The sequence below is a fragment of the Peromyscus californicus genome, unplaced genomic scaffold (genome assembly GCF_007827085.1).
Source record: "Peromyscus californicus insignis strain IS unplaced genomic scaffold, ASM782708v3 Scaffold_15__1_contigs__length_86483966, whole genome shotgun sequence".
Classification (NCBI taxonomy): domain Eukaryota; kingdom Metazoa; phylum Chordata; class Mammalia; order Rodentia; family Cricetidae; genus Peromyscus; species Peromyscus californicus.
Genome location: NW_026294447.1, coordinates 66,455,485 through 66,479,553, shown reverse-complemented (window position 1 = coordinate 66,479,553; position 24,069 = coordinate 66,455,485). Strand labels below are relative to the sequence as shown.

The 24,069-nt window shown below is 42.6% G+C and overlaps 1 protein-coding gene across 3 annotated transcripts in view; it reads left to right on the top strand.

Annotated features, from left to right (window-relative positions):
* The window catches only part of Dnah11 (dynein axonemal heavy chain 11), a 318,597-nt gene that overhangs the window by 58,813 nt on the left and 235,715 nt on the right, over window positions 1–24,069 (top strand). For all 3 annotated transcript variants that reach the window (XR_008218451.1, XM_052739195.1, XM_052739194.1), the window contains exons 19-28: window positions 1,145–1,261; window positions 1,362–1,448; window positions 6,918–7,076; window positions 8,004–8,087; window positions 10,086–10,244; window positions 12,365–12,487; window positions 13,377–13,499; window positions 15,207–15,431; window positions 15,774–15,865; window positions 16,893–17,019. Coding sequence is in view for 2 of the 3 variants with exons in the window: in XM_052739195.1 (XP_052595155.1) it covers window positions 1,145–1,261; window positions 1,362–1,448; window positions 6,918–7,076; window positions 8,004–8,087; window positions 10,086–10,244; window positions 12,365–12,487; window positions 13,377–13,499; window positions 15,207–15,431; window positions 15,774–15,865; window positions 16,893–17,019 (1,296 nt within the window). In the remaining variant the exon portion in view is untranslated. The remainder of the gene's footprint in view (window positions 1–1,144; window positions 1,262–1,361; window positions 1,449–6,917; window positions 7,077–8,003; window positions 8,088–10,085; window positions 10,245–12,364; window positions 12,488–13,376; window positions 13,500–15,206; window positions 15,432–15,773; window positions 15,866–16,892; window positions 17,020–24,069) is intronic.

Sequence of the window (24,069 nt, the reverse complement as noted above, 5' to 3'; positions counted from 1 at the left end):
CCCTCAACTGCCTGATGCTGTTTTTGTTCAACATCAAGTAGGAATTGACCTTCCCTCCCCCCACCACCGCCTTGGCTCTTGAGTTCCTTCAAAAATTCCTCCTTGGCAAAAATAGACCAGTCAGTGCTACAACTCACCATCTCGAGCCAGCTCAGAACCCTGCAAACTGTGACAGGAGGAAGAAATGGAGTCAGGTTGTAGCTTTTCCCTACCCAGAATCAGTTTCAAAGGAACTCTTTTTGTTTTTGTTTTTGTTTTCTTTTTTTAACAAACTTACTAATTTGCTAAAGTGCCTGACTTACATTTCTGGTTTTTAGAAACCAGTAAATTCATGTCCAGGGCACTTTAATATGTGTGTGTGTGTGTGTGTGTGTGTGTGTGTGTGTGTGTGTGTGTGTGTGTATGTATGTGTGTATGTGTATATGTATGTATGTGTGTATGTGTATGCGTATATATATGCGTGTATGTTTGTGTGCGTATATGAGTATATGTATGTATGTGTGTGTATGTGTATAGGTTATGTGTATAGGTGTGTGTGTATGTTTGTGTGTATATATGTGTGTGTGTGAATATGTATGTGTGTATGTTTGTGTGTGTCTGGGTACACATGTGTACAGGTTTCACATGCATGTGGAAGTCACAGTTCGATGATGAGTGTTTTCCTTAACCACTTATATTTTGAGGCAAGGTCTCATTGACCCTAGAGTTCACCCATTTGGACAGGCTAGCTGGCTAGCAAGCCCCAGGAATTCTCCTATCTCTGTGCCCTCAGGACTTCAGGTCCACACTGCCACACCTAAGTAAAGATCAGAACTCAGGCGCTTGCACAGCAGGCTCTTTACTGACCGTCCCCTCCCCCGCCCACACAACCCTTAAACTTATTCCCACAACAGCAAAGCGACTTGGAGGTGAGTCTTTATTTTGAAATATTTCTGCCAGTTCTAAGATGACAGCAACTCCGGTGCCTGCATGGGACATGCCTGGTTCTAACCCGTTTTACCGCTATGCCGTAACCTTGTTTTATTCGCATGACTTACTTCTAAAAGATGTCCTGAGTCAGAGTAAAGAAATAAGAACTACCGGACCACGTGGTGGAGTTGGTTCAGGAGCTGAAGTCATGTCCACCACACCTTTGTTTGCACAGGAACTGCCGGAAAGATGGGAAACCACCAAGAAGATCGCGGCCACAGTCAGACATGAAGTCTCTCCGCTCCAAAATGCGGAGGTCACCCTTATGAGGAAAAGATGCATTTTGTTTGATGTGAGTTAGTTACTGGGCTTGTGGTTGTCTATTTTGAAGGAAAGTTTCACAACAGTAATTGAAGATATCTGATGGACGTTCACGTTTGTCCCTTGACCAGGAAAAGCAAGCAGAATTCAGAGAGAGATTCAGAAGCTATGCTCCGCTTGGATTTAAAGCAGAGAATCCATACTCAGTGCTTGATAAGGTAATTCATTCTCCACTGTCTCATGTACACACCAGCAGGCAGATTTTAAAGGGAGTTTTCTTTTCCTTACATTAGATTTGTTTTAAATTGTGTTTCCTCCCAACACCACCATCATCAGAAATCACGAAAGCAAAGACAACACTGAGAATGCATTGAACCCTTACCATATGTCAAGACTATTACCAAGCCAGCCTTGGTGGCACAGGCCTGTAATCCTGGCTGCTAGTGAGACCCAGGCAGGCTCCCAAAACTCACGGCTTGCCTAGGCTACAAACTGAGTTTAAGGCTGGGCTGACTAAGTAGTGATATCCTATCTCAATATAAAAGGGGAGGGCAGGGATATAGATGAGTATAGAGAGAGCTTACCTAGTTTCTGGGGAAGGTCTTGAGTTTAATTCCCAATAAACACATGAGTACATACATGTATACATGTGTATGGATGGATGGACACACACAGAAAGGGGGAGGTAAAAAGAAGAATTTTTATTAAGCATGTTACATTTTAATTACCACTGTAGTTCCACGAGATAGCCTCATTTTTTCCCCTTTCAGATGAAGAAATTCAGCATTAGTTACATACATTTTTTTTGCAGGTTATGGTTCATAGATTTCAGAAATAGGATTACAGTTCTGGCTAACTAAATCTTCTAACAGTGACAGCGCTTCCCATGTAACAACTTTCCCCTTTGTTCTCCGGTGGTAGAGGTGATGTGGGGGCTTTGCCAACCTCTGTGAATGCTCAGCCACTGAACTCCACCTCCAGCCTACCAAGTGTAGCTTTTAACCAGAGGAATGCTCATAAGCCTGGGTGTAAATACTGTTGAGTCATCTGATGTTAGTTTCCCACAAGCTACTTTATTATAAGAATTAACTCAAACCCACATGTGATTCATAGGAGGCTTGAAAAAATGTCTTCTATCTTTGTGTTAGAAAAATACTTCAGGATCTTAACTTAGCAAAGCAAGCAGTGCAACAATGCCCTGGTGAGGGTGAGAATGTTTCCATCCAGGTGCTGGTAACTTCTGGGTTCTTCCTTGGGATAGTATTTCCATCTTCATGCTTGGCATACTATTTCCTCTTGGAGTGGTGTCCAAATTGACACAGGTCTTACCCCATTTTCCAAATCTGACTTTGAATTGAAACAATTGCTTTTAACTCTATTCAAAAATCACCACTCTGTGGCCTAAGGTCTTCCCTCCCATTTGTGTGAAGAAAGTTAGTTTATGTTCGTTGAAAAGGAGTAAGTTAGCATATGTTAATAAAGGATTGTTAAAAGACTATATCTAAACTCCAGGTGGTCTGAACAGATTGTGGATGGGAAAATGTTTTTTAACTTGGCTCACCAATATGTTGTCTGCAAACATTTATGACAGATATGTATTGAATCTCGCCGCTTCCACACATACTGTAGCTGCTTATAGTTGCAAATTTAAAAGTGAGAGGCTCATCCTATGCCTTTCAGGATGTGTGGTGGGTATTTTAAAGAGAATGGAGCTGGGTTACCTTTTTCTTGAAGTCATTCTCTGTGTGTGTTTGCTCAGCTTGTAAATCTAATACTTCTAGAATCATATTCAACCAGAGGCATGCGTATTCTTGTTCTGCAGTGACATTGGGAGATTCAGTACCTCAGGCATCCCACCCTACAAATGGAAGCCATTGACCTTCCAGGAACAAGGAGGGTGATGGTCTATGGTGGGATTCATTCTTTATTTCCTTTCTCCTTCCTTCTTTCCTTCATTTCTGCAAAGAGATTCCACACTAAAGGGCTGGGTTTTGTTCAGAGCTAAAGATGGGGTGCACAAAATAGGGAAATTATTCAAGATAAAGGCTGTTGTCTCTGAGGAGCACAAAGGCTGTGAAGGGTTCTCTTGCATAAAAGATGCTGGATACATCCCCACAGATGTACAATTGTACATTGGCTGCTGTGCTCAGAGAAAGTGAGAGAAATCTCTTATTGGCAGGATAGAGCATTGGAAAGGAGGTTGTGAGTAGAGCAGATGCCAAAGCTTTAGGGACTCTTGAACATGCTGGAGCATCTTGGAAGCCTGCAGCTTTGAGATGGACACTTTTGCCACAAGTAGATGTTGTATCAGAGCAGATCTCAGGCTCACTGAGGCAGAGGAGGGAAAGTGTGTCCAGAGTCTACAGTGTGCACAGAGGCCTCTGAGGTTCCTATAAATATGAGCCTGTTGTCACAAGCCCCTGTGGTTCCCTTTATGCTGCCTTGGGATTAAGTTATTTCCAAGGCCAGGAAACAGAAGTGGCGGTAAGTAGCTCTGTGTAGAACCCAATAGAAGCAAACTCAAATCTCTGTAAAACATGGTCCCAATCTTAATCCAGTGTCCTCATGGAGCAACAGACCAGGCAAGTCAAACCCGAGTGAGCAGTAAATGGTACATAATCATCATACCTGGGAGTCAGCAGAAGCTCCAGATGCAGAGCCATGTAAATCTTCAGATGCTAGAAAGAAAATGAGCATACTGAAAAAAATTGAGCAGTGCTCAGTTTTGAGTCTATCAAATATGATCAGTTGAATTTGGAAAAGTACCAGTTACTTAAGAAAATGAAAATTACAGTTGCCTAAGACATACAACTCAGCAGATAGGAGAACGAGCTAGCTACATTTGGAAAAACTTGGGGACATACACATTACGTTGGAAGAAATGACTCAGAATTCTGCAAGTAGGCGTAAGGAAATGGGATATAGGAGAGAGATACAGAGGAGGAAATTTGAATGTACCCAACTCCTATGTTCTAGAAAATAGAATTCACAGAATGATAGATATATTGAGATGTTGCTAGAGCTAGATAAAGCATGAACTATGGATTCTAGAAGCTGACTGAATCCCAATGGGGATAAATGAACGTCTGTTTAGATTCATCATAGTGAACTGTAGAATATCAAAGGTGACCAGATAAAACCAGACAGAACTGGTGCTAGAAGTGGCAGGCAGGCAAGAACAGAAACCAGGGGGCTGCTGACATCTTCCAAATCCTAAGATTCTATTTCAGTAGGCGTGAAATGCTGACACACTAAATTTCATAACACTGGAATGAACTCACTGCCAGCAGATGAGTTCAGGACAGACCCACATGCAGCCAGACCTTGAAAAGAATGGTCAGAGGTGACAAATGGAATGCTAACAGTCTAGGAATGATCATACAGGAAGAACCAGAACTTGTGGCCATGGAGCACATTAACTTGAAAGCTTCAGCATGAAATACATACATTTTCATAAAACATAATTTATCAAGATTTTTTCCAGAAATAATAATTCTATGCAATATTGGATATTAGTTATTTTCTCTCATAGCTGTGAAAAAATATCTGACAAGACTAACTTAAGGAAGGGTTTGTTTTAGCTCACAGATTAAGGGCCCGTCATGGCAGGAGTAGGAGGCAGCTGGTCACATTGCATCTGCAGTGGGAAAACGTGGTGGTACCTGATGCTACTGACTCTTAGCTCACTTTCTCCTATTTTTTCGCCCAGGAAATGGTGCCACCCACATTTGGGGTGGGTCTTCCCATCTCAGTTAATCCAATCTAGCAACTCATGCCCAGAGGTTTGTCTTCTAGGTGATTACAGGTCATATTAAGTTGACAATATTAACCATCATGGTGACAAAAGTATTAAAGTTAATCAGTAGGAAGAGAAATAGAAAAAAAATAACTAGTGATTAGGACCTGGTGTGACAGGAGTTTGTGATTCATTTATATTGCATTAGGTATTAAAGATAACTCAGAAAGTAAAGTACATGCATATGTTATATACAAATGCCATTCTGCTTTATAAAAGAGACTAAGTGTATTTGGATTTGGGTATCTAGGGTAGGGTCTTGGAACCAATTTCCTATAGATATAGAGGGGCAAGCATATTGTTCAGCTGGCTAATGCTAATGTTCCGACATTTAGAAACCTCCAAGAGTACATTTTAAAGTGTTCTCACTACACCAAAATGAGATAATACATATGTGAAGAAGATGCTTTCATTTGGGTCCATTCCACAATGTGTACATATTTTAAAACATGCACATGATAAGCAGATAAATATTTGCTTGTCAAAAAAGTTAAAATTGAGGGAACATAAAAAGATCAAATGTTGATTTTTAATGTTAAAAGAAAATGGAAGAAAACTAAAGGAATTCAGCCATTGGACCTGGGGAAGAGGATGGAAGGAAATGTGAAGCAAAAAGCGAATTCGGTTCTACTCTGAAAAGCCAATCACTTTGTGACACATTGCATCCTGAGCTCAGGAGAAAGAGCAGCTGGGTCCAGGAGGGAGCAGAAACAACCCCAGGGTGGATGAGGGATTCCTGGGCTTCCTTCCAGCCCTTCCGTGCTCCCCAGAATTCACTGTGTGAGCACACTGCCCTGTTAACAGAAAGTAAACTTCAGAGTTGCTCATCAAAAAGGGGGAAACAAACTAGCTTGCCCTGGGTGTAAAACATTAGCTTCCCTATGTGGCAGGATAGTAGGTGAACCTTAGCACAGGTGACCTGAGGTGAAATTTGAACACAGGTATGTGCAAATGAATTTACTCTGGATGCTCTTGGACATGCGCGTTCTTGCATGTATCTTGTACTATTTATCATCTACAGGTGCTGTGGGATGGTCTGTATGTCAAATCTGTTGCTCTGATTGGTCAATAAATAAAACACTGATTGGCCAATGGCCAGGCAGGAAGTATAGGCGGGACTAACAGAGAGGAGAATTGAGAGAACAGGAAGGTGGGAGGAGACACTGCCAGTCCCCACGATGACAAACAGCGTGTGAAGATGCTGGTAAGCCACGAGCCACGTGGCAGGGTATAGATTTATGGAAATGGATTAATTTAAGCTGTAAGAACAGTTAGCAAGAAGCCTGCCATGGCCATACAGTTTGTAAGCAATATAAGTCTCTGTGTTTACTTGGTCGGGTCTGAGCGGCTGTGGGACTGGCAGGTGAGAGAGATTTGTCCTGACTGTGGGCAAGGCAGGAAAACTCCAGCTACATACAGGGCCATTTTCAAGTTAGAGAAGTTTTTATTCTTCCTCTTTCCCTCCTTCCTCCCTCCCCTGCTCTTCCTTTATTTCTTCCTTCCTTCTCAGAGTCTTACTCTGTGCCCAGACTGGCTTTGAATTCTCAGTGATCCACCTGCCTCAGTTCCCTGCACACTGGGATCATAGGCATGAGGATCATTTTGAATTCAAGGCTAGAATTTTTGGGTTTCTTTTTCTCTTTTCTTTTTTTGTATGTGGTGGTTGTTTTGTTAAACTAAATATGATTATTAAAGAACTAATTTCTGATATGGAACTTCCCCTTTCCTTGAGCAAAGTCCCAACTGCATGAAGAAGCCAAGACGTCACATGCCTTCCACAGCTCACCAATTACACGACAGAGTGTTCTCTTGAGAATCGCGGTTTGAATGGACAGTAGCAGAACCAGGCATGGTGTGGCTTCTGCTCCAGACCGCTGTGTTTTCTCCTCAGGCTCATCAGGAGCTGGAGACTTTGGAGGAAGAGATGGGGCAGATGCAAGACCGTGCACGTCTCTTCGAGGTGACTCTCCCGGAATACAAACCCATGAAGCAGTGCCGCAGAGAAATCCGCCTGCTCAAGGGACTCTGGGATGCCATCGTTTACGTTACAGTAAGATGGAGTTTGGGGCAGCATGGTTCTCTTTACTAAGAGTTTTGAGTAAACATGCAGTTTCAGTGTCTATATCAGTTTATTTGGGTTTCATAATGTCTTGAAGTATACACACATTAGATTTTACTTCCCACCCCTATTCCCAGAATTAAAGTTCATAGATCTCTGTTAATGAAAGATTCTGCCTTGAATATAAGTTGTTTCTATTTTAGTTCAGAGTAAAACCTTTGTATACTGAGCTGACTGCCTCAGATCCTTTGGGGGTACGATATAGACTATGAATAAAAATTAATATGTAAATCTGTGTTAAATATACAGTTGGCTGTGCATACTAACTCACGTAGACACCCTGTTTGTATTTTATGTATACATATATAAACTGAAATGTACTAAAAGTATTTAATTTGTATGTGATTAATACTAAAAGCTTATATATAAAAAGTTCTAGGAAAATATATGTCTTGCATAAATTCCTTAAGTCAGTTGAAAGCCAGGTAAAAATATATTAACAAGATGTAAAATATAAACATACAGAATATGATCAAAACTGGTTAATGAGATTTTTGTTATAATAAAGATTTTTGGGTGCTGGCCTAATTTATATTGCATGTAGAATTATAGAAGCCTATTATTTAATAATATACTTAACCATTTATTTAACTATGCAGGATGAAGTGGTGGTGAGTATGTGGAATTTATTATTGCTACTAGAAATGAATATATCATGGTATTTTATCCTTAAGTGTGGCATGTTCTGGCAATTTTTTTCTTTTGGTGATGGGGAGGTTTTGACAAGTGCAGTTAATATTTTAAAAATTGTCTTTCCACTGGTCGAGAGAGTCTCTGTGTCTCACCAGTTTATATATTTTGCTGTAGATATTCACTTCCGCCAAATGTTGACACTTTTATCTCCTTGTGCATTTTCAGAGAAGCATTGATAATTGGACAAAAACCCAGTGGAGACGGATCAATGTGGAGCAGATGGATGCAGAACTCAGGAGGTTTGCCAAGGCGAGTTTCATAACTGCCGGATAGAGCCATTTGTCTTTCTCAGCACCGCCCTCCCGTCTTCCCAGCCCACTGTCTGGTGTACTGGGCTGAGTTTCCTTATTTACTTCAAACAGAATGAGACAAGATAGTGTTTTCCCCACTCTCGCCCAGTTGTGCATCTCATCAAGCCTGCCCTTCTGAGAATGAGTTGATAAAACATATCAATGTATACTTTTAAGGGTTAATGAATGCGTGAGAGACAGCCCTGCCCATGAGCTTGCTACAACCATCTAGAGTAGAGAGGGAGATTGTGGGCATCAGAGCTGAGGGCTGTGGTTTAGGAACTGAGCCTCTGGTTTTTTCCCTTAACAACCATGAGTATTTTGTATCTGAAAAGGCACCTATTGGTTTGGCTCTTGGGTCAAATCTGGATTTAACAAACTATTATAACATTTGTAACCATTGGTGGTTACTCCAGCATCCCCAGAGGGTGCAGTATACACAGAACTTGGCTTACCTGAACTTAAGGCCTTGAATAGTACTGCATGGGTTCTGAAGAGACCAGACTTCTTTGGAGAAAGTCAAAGGCTACAAGAGTGAAAGGCAGTTAAAAATGTCAGGCCCTGTGGCTGGAGAGATGGTTCAATGTTTAAGAGCACTGACTGTTCTTCCAGAGGACCTGGGTTCAATACCCAGCACCCACAGGGAAGCTCACAATGGTCTGCAACTCCAGTTCCATGGGGATCTGAAACCCTCACACCAATGCACATAAAATAAAGTTAAAAAAAAAAAGTCAGGCCCGCCAGGCAGGTATGAGCTGGTAGATTCACCTGCTTCGGAGGGTTCTAAGAGAAGCCTGGGCAACATTGAAGAAAAGAAAAGAAAAAAGAAGAGAGAGAGAGGGAGAGAGGGAGAGAGGGAGAGAGGAGAAACAGGTAGACCCTTGGCTTTCTTCCTACTTCACAGTGTCTTTAACGCAGGTTGAGCTCTCTGCCCAGCTTGTTCTCCTGTATTGTCCCAGTCTCAACCCCCTTAATGCTAACAGTGCTGCTGTGCTGTAGCTAACTCTGTGCTCACTCCCACCCTTATTTCCTCTGCCATTGGTTATTGTATGTCCCAGTGACAACCCCACCTCAACTACAGGTCTTTATTTTTAAAAGAATCATCACCATCTTTTACCCAGTTTTATTATGGTTTTTATCATTCTTAACTGCTGGCATTGTTCCTAGGGTCAGGGTGAGAGCTGAGTGGAGGCCTTATTTAAAGCTTCTTTAACTCGTACAATAGTTAACTTCCATGAAAAAGATACTTGCAAGCAACCAGCATTTTAAGGGTTCATTGAGATGAACTAGATATTCCAGGATAGTCTCATTAATACATGGAACAATCTGATTTCACTTATGTTTCTAGAGGAAGCATGGTTTGTTGCATACCATGACCTGTCACTTTTCTAAATTTGATCTTCTGTGGGATATCCAGTTAGCTCTTGTGTTTAAGAAACTCTGGTACCTACATGGCTTGTACATAGTGGATTCCTAATTAGGAATGAGTGGATCCCTTTGCATTTCTCTAGGTTAGTCCATAGTCTAGAGCAATGGTTCTCAACCTTTCTTATGCTGTGACCCTTTAACACAATTCCTCATGCTGTGGTGACCCTCAACTATAGAATTATTTTCATTGCTACTTCATAACTGTAGATGTATACTGTTATGAATTGTAATATAAATATCTGTGTTTTCTGATGCTCTTATGTGACCTCTATGAAGGTTTTTTTGACCCCAGAGGGGTCGCAGCCCACGGGTTGAAAACCACTGGTCTAGATCTGCCAATACTTTCTCTTTCTTGCATTTTTTTTAAAGCAGGAGCTCTATATAGCCCAGGCTGGCCTCATCTATGCCTTCACTGTCTTTCTTAACCCATGGATGGAGAAAGGTCTATGTATTCTCCCAAAGTATACAATCATATGTGTAATATATCATTATCTATAGGAATCTGAGCATTTCCCTTACATTTCTTTAGGAAATTTGGTCGCTGGACAAGGCCGTCCGCGTCTGGGATGCTTATTCAGGCCTAGAGGGCACTGTGAAGGACATGACAACCTCACTGAGGGCCATTGCAGAGTTGCAGAGCCCTGCTCTCAGGGAGAGGCATTGGCAGCAGCTGATGAAGGCCATTGGGGTACGTATTGGAGTCAGCTTTACGGGGTAGTACCTGCTGCAAAGCGTCACTCCTAGCTTACAGAGTGGCACATGTGAGAAAGCCTCCATTCACATGCAAAGGGCCAGGTTCCTTGAGGACCCATGCACCAGTGAGCCCACTCCTCACCCTTTTATGTCCTCCTGGCTGTGTGACCTCAGGGAAGTCACTTAGGTTCTCTAGTTTGGGTTTATTTTTACTTTTATCTTGAGAAGGACTCTGCCTGGTTTTTGTGCCTCTGAGTTGCCTTGTAAGGAGCAATCAAGAAGAAATATGACAACATTTACAGAAAGCAAATAGCAGCTATTGGTTTTATGAACCATGAAAAGGATCGGAAGGTATAGACCTGACTTTGGGGGAAGAAGGAATTCTGACATTGTGAGTTCTTTTTCAAAAACTTGGTATGTAACATGTCCTTTTTGGTAGTCATGTTGCATGATGTAAAGTGGTTTTTCACATGTCCATGCCTCCTGAGGTTCCGGTTTCCCCCAGCTATATCTATGGAGAAGCAAATGTGTCAATCATATGCTTTACTTTTCACCACAAGTGACCAGAATTGGTTGGAAATGTGTTTGGGGAAGCCCGGGATGTGTTTTCTCCTTAGGTGAAGCAAGAGCTCTCTTTGTGAAGGAATGTCATCATGGTGCAAGGAAAATTTGCAGGGCAGGAACACAGGGTAAATGGTATCTTGGAGGGGTGCAGACAGCCTGGCAGTGTGGTTCTCATCCCAACACGAAGGAATGATGGGGTCCTGAGATAAGTCCCTTGCTCCTTGTGCCTTCATTAACTCTTCTATGCTTCCCATGCAGACCTGGAGGGCAGATTAGATAATATATATGCTTATGTGTGAGAGCAAGTCTGCAGTAAGAGATCTGTCCAGTGACCCTGAAGCTATTATGCTCATGTTTTCCTGCGTCCTTTTAGACATTGTCTACGTACTCTTCGTTACTGATTAATATATTCATTCAGACCTTTTTTTTTCAGTATCTGCATATGTAGCTGACTGTGTATCTAGTCTCTCCTCCTATTTCTTCTTACACACTTTTGCCTTGACACAGTGTCTGATGGCTTATAGAATGCCTTTTTATAAGCTAAAAGATGTCACTTTCTGAGTCAGACAGTAGGGGGAAAAACATCATTTTCTGGGCTGGACTTTAGCGCAGAGGTAGAAAAGAGTCAGTCTCTCTGTCATCTGGGCTGGAGTACATACTGAGTGTGTAGACCGCACAGTGGCTCATGGCGGTCCTATCGTACATCCCTGCTCCCAATGGCTCCGGAATGAAGTCACAAGTAACACAGACATAGAATGATCAACTTGACTGACTTGCCCCAGGCTTTCCAGGATCAGGCTTATTCTGACCGTCTCGCCTGTGAGGGTGCTCCTCAGTCCTAGGTAGTGGATCATGGTTCACCCTGTGGAGGGGGTGAATGGTACTGAGAACTGTTTAGGGGTGGTGGAAGCCGGAGAAGGCAGCAGCCTCCGGAAAGCAGAGTGGTATCCTCTCAGAACTGACTGCAAGGGAGATGCCTTTTCTGCAGCCATCATTTGTAAAGGACATGAATTGACTTCCAGGTGTAGGAAGAACCGAGTTCCTGTTAACCAAATCCTGGGTAAGGGGTGTGTGTGGGGGGGCAAAGGATAATGGAGAGAATAATGTGAATTCTTTCACATGTTAAACCTGAATAATGGCATGAGTGGGGACAATTTTTGCCAAGCCACTAAGATTAAATTAGTGGTAAAACTAGGTCATATCACGAGTGACTGGAAATTATGTTCTATGAGCAGGGCACTTCAGGAAGAAAAGACAAATGGGCTGCTCCCTGCTTCCTGGGGTTTCAACCAAATTATAATAAATGAACAGTGGGAGTCTTTTTTAAAAAAAATAGGTTTTTGGGTAAAGGCAATAGAAACAGTTTGAAAATGGAAGGCTATGAAACAGAAGAAAGCATTGTGTTTGAATGTGGTGGAGACTTGGCCCTGAGTTACGGCAAATGAAGGCTCAGGAACTATGAACTGAAAGGGAGTGACTGTATTACCACACCTTCCAGGAACCATCATTACATGTGGGACATAAAGTCTACCTCTTTTTCTTCCTAATCAGGTCAAATTTTCAATAAAGGACACCACCACACTGGCAGATTTGCTGGCCTTGCAGTTGCACAGAGTAGAAGATGATGTGAGAGACATTGTGGACAAGGCCGTGAAGGAACTGGGCATAGAGAAGGTACCATCCAGGGATGTGTCTTTCTATGATCCTGGATGAGTGAATGGATGAAAAGCTCTTAGATGGTAATCTCTTTAGGGTTGCATCTTTTCTATGATGCTGGGTTTGTGATTTCGCATAGGAACCATTTAGGACGAAGTGTTCACTGCCCTGGGAGTGTGGAAGCATACATCCAAGATTTCCCTCTGCTGATGGTTAAGTGGTGCCCCAGGCAGGGCACAGGATCACTCGAAGTCATAGGACATTCAACAATAGGAGAGTGGGCCCTGCTGAAGGGAGCAGGGGCCACCTGCATATCTTTTCCTTTACAGCAAGCCCTACCCTAAGTATTGGACTGATATTAGCTCAGTTGGTCTTTCATAATAATAATGTTATTATTTCTGGTGTACAGACAGGAAAACTGAAGCATAGGAAGGTAATTAGATTACCCAGGTTTGCTTAGGAGCCTGAGATTCACCTTCAGGCCCTACCTGTCACCTATCTCATGCTGGCTAATGTATAAATTGGTGTAACCTTTTAAGTCCCTTTTTGCACTTATATCTCTTCAGGGAGGAGGATGTAAATCGGATCCAATAGAAGTTTAGTATTAGTGTGATGCTTGGTCCTTTGGAGTAGAGGCATTTACTTCCCCAATCTTGTCACCATGAATCATGTAGGAAAAAAAAATGAGGCCAGTCACATTTAATATTATCCATTTTTAAATTATTAACATAAGTTTTAAATATTTATAATATTTATTATTTATAATTATAACTTAGATTTATTTTTGAAATTTATAAATATTGGCATTAATAGAATAAAATTTTTTTGAATTCTAGGTCATGGCTGAGATATTGGCCCTAAATTTGATGTTTATACACTTTAATTAATTGATTCTTTTGATTACTAGGTTATTACTGAAATCAGCCACACCTGGGAGACCTTGGAATTTTCTTACGAAGCTCACCATCGAACAGGCACCCCACTGCTGAAGTCTGATGAACAGCTTTTTGAAACACTAGAGCACAACCAGGTAAAACAGATGGTTTTATTATAGATTTTTATTTTAATTAGCAATTATATATTTTTTAAATTCACATATAAAGTCTGATTTATTTGTTCACTGAGCATCTACTCTTGCTGGGCTACAGGTGTGGGACCATCTGGCAGTCAAAGGTGTGGACTTGTAGTTCAGAAAGAAGATGCACAAGGAGTCCCCTGGGGGACTAAGGAGAGACAGACAGACTCCCAGAAGACTAAGAAAAGGCAGACAGACTCCCAGAAGACTAAAGAGAGACAGACAGACCCCTAAGGGACTAAGGAGAGAGAGACAGACTCCTATAAGGCTAAGTAGAGACAGAATGACCACCAGGAAAGGACGGATGTGCAATGGGTACAATGTTAGTGATGTTTGGAACACCAGAAAGCAGCCACCTCTCAGCGGCCAATTGTTTTGGGTTCCTTGGAATATACTTTTTTCAAGGAAGTTATGAAAAGTAAGCCTGGAGATAAAGATGTGAGAATAGCGTATATGACCTTGAATTGTGAAGATACAGAGATGGGCATCTCTCTAGACCTTTGCGAGAAAAGAGGTAGGTGAGAACATTTGAGAAGGCAGTAACTGCCACTGTGATTTGGTGGAAACCCAGAGCATAGTGACACAAAGATTCCAGGCCTATTTAGTGTGGGAGTCATTTATACAAAGGCAGAAATCAGCCCAGAGCCCAGCTCAGTGAAGCATGATTGTTGGGAGTTGTCAGTATCCAGGGAGTCGGATAGAGAAAAAGGACATAAGGCCCAATGCCTCGAGGAAGGATGGGTTTGGTTACCGCAGAATGGTGGGGAAGGGCAAGGGACTGTGAACAGGGAAATAATGCAGCAGGTATTACACAGAAACCAAGGGTTTTGCCCCAAAGAGGAATCGTTTGTGTTCAGAGTGAAGGAGAACAAGAGGGCCACTTTATCCAGTGAAGTCCTGAGATTTCCACGTGAGAAGTGACTATCAGAGTGTCATGTGACAGCAAGTCCTGGTGACGATATTGCTGTAGAACATAGCACTCAACTCAGAGAGAAGGGGAAGCTTGAGGGAGATTTTACTTTTTTGAGCTAGATGCTTACAAATGTACACACACACACACATACACACACACACACACACACACACACACACACACACACACACCCTTGACCCTTGGAGGCTGGCTGAGGAAAGGAAGACTTAATTCTTAAAGCTGCCCCAGTGCACATTAGGTGGTGTTTATCTTTATTTTTGAGGCAGTTTCTCACTGGGACTTGGGACTAGTTGACTGGGCTGGCCGGCCATTGAGCCCTAGGGACTTGCCTGTCTCTGCCTGTCCCAATGCTGGGATATTACAAGGGCACGCCACCACACTTAGCTTTTTTTTTTTACATGAGTGCTGGAGACATGAGCTCAGGTCCTCATGCTTTCATAACAAGTACTTTATGGACTGAGCCATCTTCCCAGCCCCCAGTCATGGTTTTACCTGCATGGAGGTGTGTGTCCTTCTTGTAGAAGACATGTTATGTCTATATAGATGCTTCTACTTACCTCATTTCTTTGGTTGGGTACGTCAGCCTGCTATGAATCTTTGGCCCATTTTGCAAAAGCGCCTCTCTGGGTTCCATGCAAGTTACAAGATCACAGCAGCCGGCAGAGTAGCTTCCTCCCGGCTCTTAGAGTCCACCATCAGTGACTGACAAGTGCCTGCCTGCCTTTTAGGTCCAGTTGCAGACTCTTCTTCAAAGCAAGTATGTGGAATACTTCATGGAGCAAGTCCTAAGCTGGCAAAACAAGTTAAATGTAGCCGACGCGGTCACCTTCACCTGGATGGAAGTCCAGCGAACCTGGTCTCACCTGGAAAGCATCTTTGTTTGTTCAGAAGATATTCGAATCCAGCTCGTGGAAGATTCCAGAAGATTTGATGGCGTAGATGCTGAATTTAAGGTCAGTCAGAGTCCTGGCAGTTTTCACATGTAAAAATCCCATGATGCACTGGGTTAGGTTTATAAAGTGCAATTTGCAATTTTATGTTTTTACAAATCTTGCCATGGCCATATCAGCTGTTCAAGGCCGTCACTGTGGCATGAGGATGCTGTGAAAACAAACAGGTATGACTCTTCAATGAAACTGTGTTAACAAATGCTGTTCATCCAGAAGTGAACATGGTCCCAGGCATTCCTAGTCTCCTGAACACTGTGCGCTGTGCTGTTGTGCTCTCAAAAGCTAATCCCCTCAGTGGGAGGGAAATGGGTGAATTTCTGACATCTGTGTCATGCTTTTACACAGGAGTTAATGTTCAAGACAGCCAAAATAAAAAATGTCTTAGAAGCAACATGCAGACTCCACCTCTATGAGAAACTGAAAGATTTTCAGCACAGGTAAGAATGGAACAAAGGGTCAGCTGACGTTTGCTTCTTTCACATTCTAACGAGGGTTAACATCACGTGACTGAAGTCACTCTTTGCTCTCTAGTTCCCCTAAATCTTAGCTAAGGTTTCTGATAACTGATCAACTCTTTCATCATATTGTTATGCATATACCGATTGAACACCTGCTGTGTGTCCAACCCTGGAGAGCGCTCACTCACTCACAGTCCTTTAGTCTGTCTGTCTGTATGTTCTCACTCTTTCCCCACTGTTCTCTCACTGCTGCCATCTTCTGTCATTTGTTGTTGTTTTGGTTCCAGATTGTCATTGAACTCATAGGGATCCTCCTGCCTCAGTTTTCTGAGTGCTGTATGACAGATGCCAGCCATCTACCTGCTTTATACTTTCTCTCTACTGTATATCACCCTTACAGAGCATGCCAATGCTTTCGAGATTCTTTTCCTAAGGGCCATTTGTAAAGTCACATTCACATATAATCCACAACTGCATCCTCAAGAACATTCTGGGTTCTGATTTAAAATGGGCAAATCCACCATTCAGATGAGACGCTTACTGACAGGATGTAGTTATTTGTATCTAGCTAATAGCTGGGACTTTGGATAATAAAGTGGGAGCAATTCTGGATCTTTGACTCCCTGGAATGCTAGAGAAGGTCGAAGTCACTTGGGTTTTGCAGATATCCAGTGTGGAAAGGGCTTTGCCCTGGTTATATCTTACTACTGCCGTTTATGCCTCTGGTGAGCAATGCCAAATCTAGTCTTCATCACGAGAAGCAATGAGTAACGTAAACCTGACTCTGGCAGATAATTGTGTGTGAGTGCGTATGTGTCTGTGTGCCTCCCTGCTCCCTTGGCCTGGCTGTGTTCTGTCTGTAAGCAGGATGTCAAAGCAGGAGGGGGTGGCTGTGAAATTGTGAGCTTCCTGGTTGAGTGGAGTCATGGTAGGTGCAGGTTTGCTCTGTTGAAGTGTCAATGGTGGAAACACAGGGCATGCTTAAGATGGATTTTCACTCATGCAGGCTTTCCCTTTGTGAAAAAGCCCTGGCTGAGTACTTGGAAACCAAGCGTGTCACTTTCCCTCGCTTCTACTTCGTCTCCTCGACTGACTTGCTGGACATTCTCTCCAAGGGAGCCCAGCCGAAGCAGGTAATGGCTTTGGAAGTCCTGTGCTCTGCTGATTAGTTAAGGAATGTCCCAGTTTCTCCATCATTATCCAATGCCATCTGTCATATCACATGTGCCAGGAACTAGAAAATCTGCATTTAAATTTCTTAATGTAGCAGCAGAGGGAAGTGAGAGACTGAGCTAGGAGAGTAGTAAAAGCAGCTGCCCAAGTCCCAAGCAAAGGGTGGGATGTGAAACATCAATGCTTAGCATCCTGGGACAGGGAGACAGGAAGAACTGGCCCATGACACCCCAGGACCGAAGACCAGGGATGGAGGCCCCAGTGCCTGACCGGCAGCTTTCGGGGAAAGTGGGTCATTGGGGATGAGATCATAGTGAGCTCCCTTGCCACTACAATTCTAGAGAAGCTGTCATCATTCTTACGTTGGACTTCATTAGGGGAGCGGGTTATATCATTTCAGCCTTGTCTTCTCCCCTTCTGGCTTCCCATCTCTGCAAAAGTGACACACCACACATCCCCTAGTCCTCACATCAACAGTGGAAGCAAAGGAATGCTCATATTGTCTTTCGTAATCTGAGAGCTCAGAGCAGAGACAAACTGTACCAGTTCTGAAGCTCTCCTTCCTGTAAACGTTTAAAGGATATCACTGTCCCTTAGACTCGCTGTCTCCACCGATTTCCTACAGTCATGAAAGTGCTGGATGGATGGTGTTAGTCTCTAGACTGAAGTTTGTGCTTTATCACTGTGGAGTTTTATATGTCTCTGAAAAGCAGACTCTTTCTCTGGATACTTTCATGCTTTTTCTTTGAAATCTGCATCTCTTTACAATGCAGTTCTGTGCATTTTGCTGCTGGGTAGATAAAGTAGTTGTAGTGATTATTTTTTCCCTTGGTCATTATTTAACTTTGAGTAAGGATTGCATTGAATAATTATTCTTGTTGCTTAATACAAGTGAGATCTTTTTGCAAATATTAGAGTTATTAGTCAGCATGGACAATACTTTCTGGGGCCCCACTCAGGTACTGTTTGTGCCTTCAAGCTTGCTCCTGGATGGCTCTTCAAAGAAAATTGCTCTGATTGGGCTGTATTCATGCTTTGCATATTTATGCAGCACACAATTAGCTGCTTAAAAAAAATTTAATTTCAAACATCATGATCATCACACTTACACTCCAATAATCCTCATGGATATCCTTATGACTAGTGGGTGGAGATTTTATGGGGAGGGGTGTCATAAGCTGTATCATTAATCTTTCAAGTCCCAAAGACCTTTCAAGTTCAAATGCTTATAAAGCAAGCTCAGATTTCAACATGGAAAAATAAGAAAGACATATAAATCTATAACAGGATGATGTTGTCCTTCTTTTAAGCACAGCCTCTCAAACACAGTAAACACTTGTGTTCCTGATTTATCAAGCAGCATTAATTCTGTGGAAGAGTAAGCAGGAGAAACTAATATTTTTCTGTAATTTTTTAACCCCAAATGTGCCATATTGAATATCTTTATATTATTAGCAGACCCTTTTGTAAATGTTCTGGACAGGTATCATAAGTCTTAGTCTGTATTTTTCTCATTAAAAATGAATGAGTGTGGGGGGCTTTCAGTTGGTGTCCTATGCGTGGAGTGAAGCATGGATGATCCAGAGGCAGAGAAAAGACTGAAGGCGAAGGGAGAGAGAAATGGGAGAAAAGCAGAGCCACGGCAGCGAAGGGCCTGGCCTGGTAGACCCTTGAGAACTGGGACGTGGGGGTGCACGCCTTTAATCCCAGCCCTCGGGAGGCAGAGACAGGCAGAGCTCCGTGAGTTCAAATCCAGCCTGATCTACAAAGCAGATGCCAGGACTATTACACATAGAAACCTGTCTCAAAAAATCACACACAAAAAAAGGAAAGAAAAACTGGAAAGTGTTCATGGGAAAGAAGTTCAGTTGTTAGGAATGTCTTCACTGATTTCAGCTCTCACTGAATGGAAGCTGTTTGTTTTCATATTTCGGTTTGGTCTTATATCTGTAATTCAAATCCAGAATAATTGATTTGTTTTGAGAACTTGAATAAACTACCTTCTGTGATGAAAGAAAAAAAATGAATGAGTATGCCCAAAACAACTGGTCAGGATCAAATTGGTCACCCTAGTGCATCTCCATGTGGAGGCCAGGCTTTCACACAGTACTTGGGGCTTGGTAACCGTGTTTGGTCCATTCCCTTCTCTGGCCACTTATAATAAGGACAAGTTTAGGGGGATGATTTGTGGACTGAACCCAGGGTCTCACACTTGCTAGGCACTTGCTCTGTTTCAGACCTTTGCTGCCATTTCTTCTTCTTCTTTTTTTTTTTTTTTTTTTTTTTTTTTGGTTTTTTGAGACAGGGTTTCTCTGTGTAGCTTTGCGCCTTTTCCTGGATCTCGCTCTGTAGACCAGGCTGGCCTCGAACTCACAACGATCCACCTGCCTCTGCCTCCCGAGTGCTGGGATTAAAGGCGTGCGCCACCACCGCCCGGCCTTTGCTGCCATTTCTTAACTGTCCCTGATTCTCTGGCAGTAGCAAGTGTTGTTTTTCACAGTCAGTGATGAGGATCCATATGCTTAGTGTTGTGGAACATGCTTGCAAGTCCTCGTGAGGAATCAAGAATCCTCCCCACGGTAGGAATTTTACCTCCACCCCAACTTTCATAGCTCTTTTTTTAAAAAGACTTTTAAAAATTTCATGTGTATGTGTGCCTGAGTGACTTTATGTGCACCACACGTGTGCAGGTATCCATGATAGTCAGAGGGCAGCAGGTCCCCTAGAGCTGGAGTCACAGTAGTTGTGAGCCACCTAATGTGGGTTTTGGGAGCTGAACTTGGGTCCTTCGCGAAAGCAGCAGGTGTTTGTAACTGCTGAGCCACCTTTCCACTCACCTTCCATACTTCTTGCCTTTGGCAGTGCAACCAACCATCTGGTTTCATCTCTTCCTCCTTTCTTCCTTTACGAGACATCCAAGCAAGGAACATGTTGGAGACTCACTCTTGCAGGTTCCCATTGGGTCCCAGCTCCTCTTGTTTATCCTTAGAGTGGAAATTGGGAATATATTGTTTCATTTTCCCCACAAGCGCTGAAAGAATGCCTTGACCTCCTGCTCTGGGCTGCTTATTTACACCTAAGGGAGGCCCCCCTCCCCCAGGACACTTACATGGAGGAGCACATGGTGTTAGATGAGGGGACAGTGTTGAGATGTGTATGATTTATCACTGAGGGACTTACCGACCCTAACTCATGTTACTCCATGCCTCTTTGTCCTCAGCTGAAGCCCCAGGCTCTACATGAGGGGACGATCACTCAACGTATTCTTTTTTTCTTAATTAACTTGTGGGGGGGGGGGGGGCAGTGTCAACCTTGGATGTCTTTCCCCAGGAGCCTTTCTCTCTGGTATTTGACAGCACCTCTCTGGCCTGGAGTTCACTGATTTAGCTAACCCCAAGTAACTCCAAGTACTGGGATTGGAACATGTCCACTGCACCCAGCTTTTTACGTTTGTTCTGGGGATCAGACTCGGGTCTGTGTGTGGGCAAGGCGAGCACTTTTACTCGCTGAGATGTCTCCCTAGCCCGATACACTCAACAGGTTTTTTTTCTAATCATAAAAAAAAAAAAATGCTTAAAGGCTTAGCCAAACCACACAGTGACTTGGTATACACATTTTTGCTACCAACTTTTCTTCACTTGCCAGTGGTGTGTACCTCTTTAAATTCCTCTGTAACACAAATCTTAAATGGTCTTATATAATAAAAAACCCAGAGTCGCCAGATATCAGGGTAAAAGCTGAAAGATCAGAGATGCAGAGCAACCAACCACTAGTTCTTACCTCTGTGAAATCCTCAGCCTAAACAGAGTGAATTCCTGTTTCCTCACGCCTTATATACCTTTCTCTGTCCAGATATCACTTCCTGGGATTAAAGGAGCGTGTGCTTCCCAGCACTGGGATTAAAGGTGAATGCCACCACTGCCTGGCTCTGTTTCCAGTGTGGCCTTGAACTCACAGAGATCCAAAAGGATCTCTGCCTCCTGAGTGATAGGATTAAAGGTGTGTGCCACCACTGCCTGACCTCTGTGTCTAATCTAGTGGCTGGCTCTGTCCTCTGATCCTCAGGCAAGTTTATTAGGGTACATAGTATATTGGGGTGTACAATATATCACCACATCCCTCTTTGTTTTCACATGACTCCGTCCTTCCACATTGACGGAGCAGCTTTTCTAGCTACTGTTCGTCTGCCTTACTGCAGTAACCCTACCCTCACTGTATTCGGAGAATTGTGACCAAACTCTGAAAAAAAGATTCCAGGCACAGTTTTTCCAGCATAAGAGTTAGTATTGTCCTTAATGAACAGCTGGACAATGTAAGATGTTAAAGATGTTAACTTACAATGAAACTTAGGGTTGGAGGCTAGCATAAGGATGTCCAGCATTGTGATGTCTCACAGCCCTGTTGGTAAAAGCTAGCAACAAGGTCTTCATTCCATACTAATGACAGGGGATAAAGGGTTCAGGTCACATGGCTGTAGGGGAGATGTAGCTTATAGTGGTCTTAACCTATCAGCTTGGAAGTGATTCTATTTCTGGTTGAGTTGGCAATTTTGTAGAGAGTCATTTTATTTCAAACTACATGAAATGTAATTTCATTTAAATCATTTAAAATATTTTTTGTTCTTTGAAAGCTTCATGCAATGCATTACTGAGTATTATATATATATATATATATGTAAAATACATTGTTTTGCCTGTATATAATATAGTGCTTTGATCAACTCTATGCTCCATTTTCTCTCCTCCAGTTCCTTCCCTGCCCTCCATGTTTCTTCCCTGCTCTATCTCTCTCTGTGTCTCTGACTTTGCCTGTATGTGCATGGATGTAAAACCATCTACTGTTGCAGGGCTAGTCTTTCAGGGGGTGTATCCCTGAAGGAAACTTACTCTCCTTTCCCAACAGCCATCAGTTACCAGTAGCATCTCAGCTAGGGGAGGGATTCATGAGCCCCTCCCATGTCCATGCTGGGATTTTTTTGGCTGACTTGATCTTGTGCAGACTCAATGTTTCGAGTTCATGTATGCAATGGCCTTACCATGTCCAGCAAATAATGGTCACTGCCGATGTCCACCTCTTCTTTCTCTTACACTCTTTGCACCTCCATCTTCCACAATTATCACTGAGCCCTGGGATACAGGGCACGTGGAAATCTTTTTGTTATGTTACTTCAACTTTGAATAATTCCAGTTCATATAACATGTTATCACACTGTTAATAACATCGTGTTATCAGAAAGTATTCACCAGCCTCAGTGGCATAAATAGCAACTCTAGAGTGACTTGTTTCACAAGGGATCAGTAAGGTCCTTAGAGAATCTGTGTCATCTGGAGCCATGCCATAGCTCACCCCATTCTCTGAGAGGTCTAGCTCTGTACAGTCACCATGCATTCCAAATTCTTGGTCGTCAGCTGTCAAACTTTGTATCTTGTGCATTCGGACAGTGCAGCTTAGCTGTTTTCTCTACCCCATTTGCAATATCAGAATCCACTTCTGACCACAGGACAGAGCGTGTCCATCTCTGCCTTTTGTGCTGACATGCTTAAACGTGCTCCTGGTGTGTGACATGAGATGGCAGCATGTGAAGCAACAATGCAATTGGCCCATAAAAGGCACCCTTGTGAGCAGATAACTCATCCTGACATTTGTGAATGGCTCGAATTCTTCACCCACCCCACCCCCCAAAACTTAATTTAAGAGTGTTGGTCTAAGAGAGTGTCTGAAGTTAATTGTGAAATTTGTTCAGCCTGAACTTTTCAAGCAGGGAGGTCTGATGTGGAAGCTGCTTCCATTCTGTGAACTGAAGTACCTGATTTAAGACACTGGGGCGACATGTCACAGAGATGCAATTTGGTGTGTCTTGGATGTCTGCAGCCAGTATTGGCAGTCAGGATTTGAAGATTTCTCTCCATTTGAAATTAAGCCTGACCTCCTCAGTGCATAGATTATCTACAAGACAGTGGACTGAACATCTGTTCATTGCTGCAGAAATAAAACTTGTGGTATACTTGTAGCATTCAGCAGCCCATGCAGTAGTTACGTATGACAGGTATGGGCTTCTTTACATAGTTCACTAGCAACACTCTTTGATTTTTTTTTTATCCTTTTAAAAAATATCCACTTGTGTTTTTTGTTTGTTTGTTTGTTTTTTTAAACTAAACTAGTGTGGTTCAGTTAAATGGTACCAGGAAGCCCTCGCATGCCCTTCCAAGTGTAACTATACCTTAGGAGTAACTGACAGTTCTGGTAGTTAGGATTTTATTTTTTTTATTTTTATTTTTGCAGTGGACTCTAATGAAGTGGCGAGTGATTTTTCCCCCCCTAGGGGAGTTTCCTTCCCTGTATTCACCATGGGGAGTTTAGCTGGTATGTGATGTAAACTCATGGGAGACTTCTCCGTCATTGAGCTAGACTGAAGAGAAAACTTGTGCTGCCATATGATAGGCTTTGTTTATGAGACCCCATGAGACCACCTGGCTATTGAGCACCTGAGATGTAGCAACTGAATACATGGCTTTTTCCTTTTAAACATTTTTAATTTAATTTAATTGGTTCAGCTACTGGGAAACCTTATTGGGTTTGCAACAGCTTGAGTGAGTCTGTCTTTGACTTTGTATATTTTAGGAACTCTAAGTACAAATGAAGTATTTTTGATGAAAATCTCTGAATGAGATATTCTATAACTATAAAACACACACCTTGTTTCCAAGACTCATCAGTAAAAGAATACAAACCGTTTCATTAAGTTTTATGCTCATCTCATGTTAAAATAATACATTGGATCTATCAGATTAAAGCAAATTTCACTTGTAAAACACTAGTTTAAAATGGGTGCCAAAAAGTTACAGTGGCGGGAATTGAGTTCACAAAACATTCTCTGAAGTGACAAGATAAGCAGTGTACGTGCTCAGGGAATGCCCTTCAAGGGCGAGAACACCAGGCTACCTGAGAGGAAATGGGCCAACTTATCTTTGAAGAGCTCTTCTACATTGAAGCTTCTTACACACTGTCGA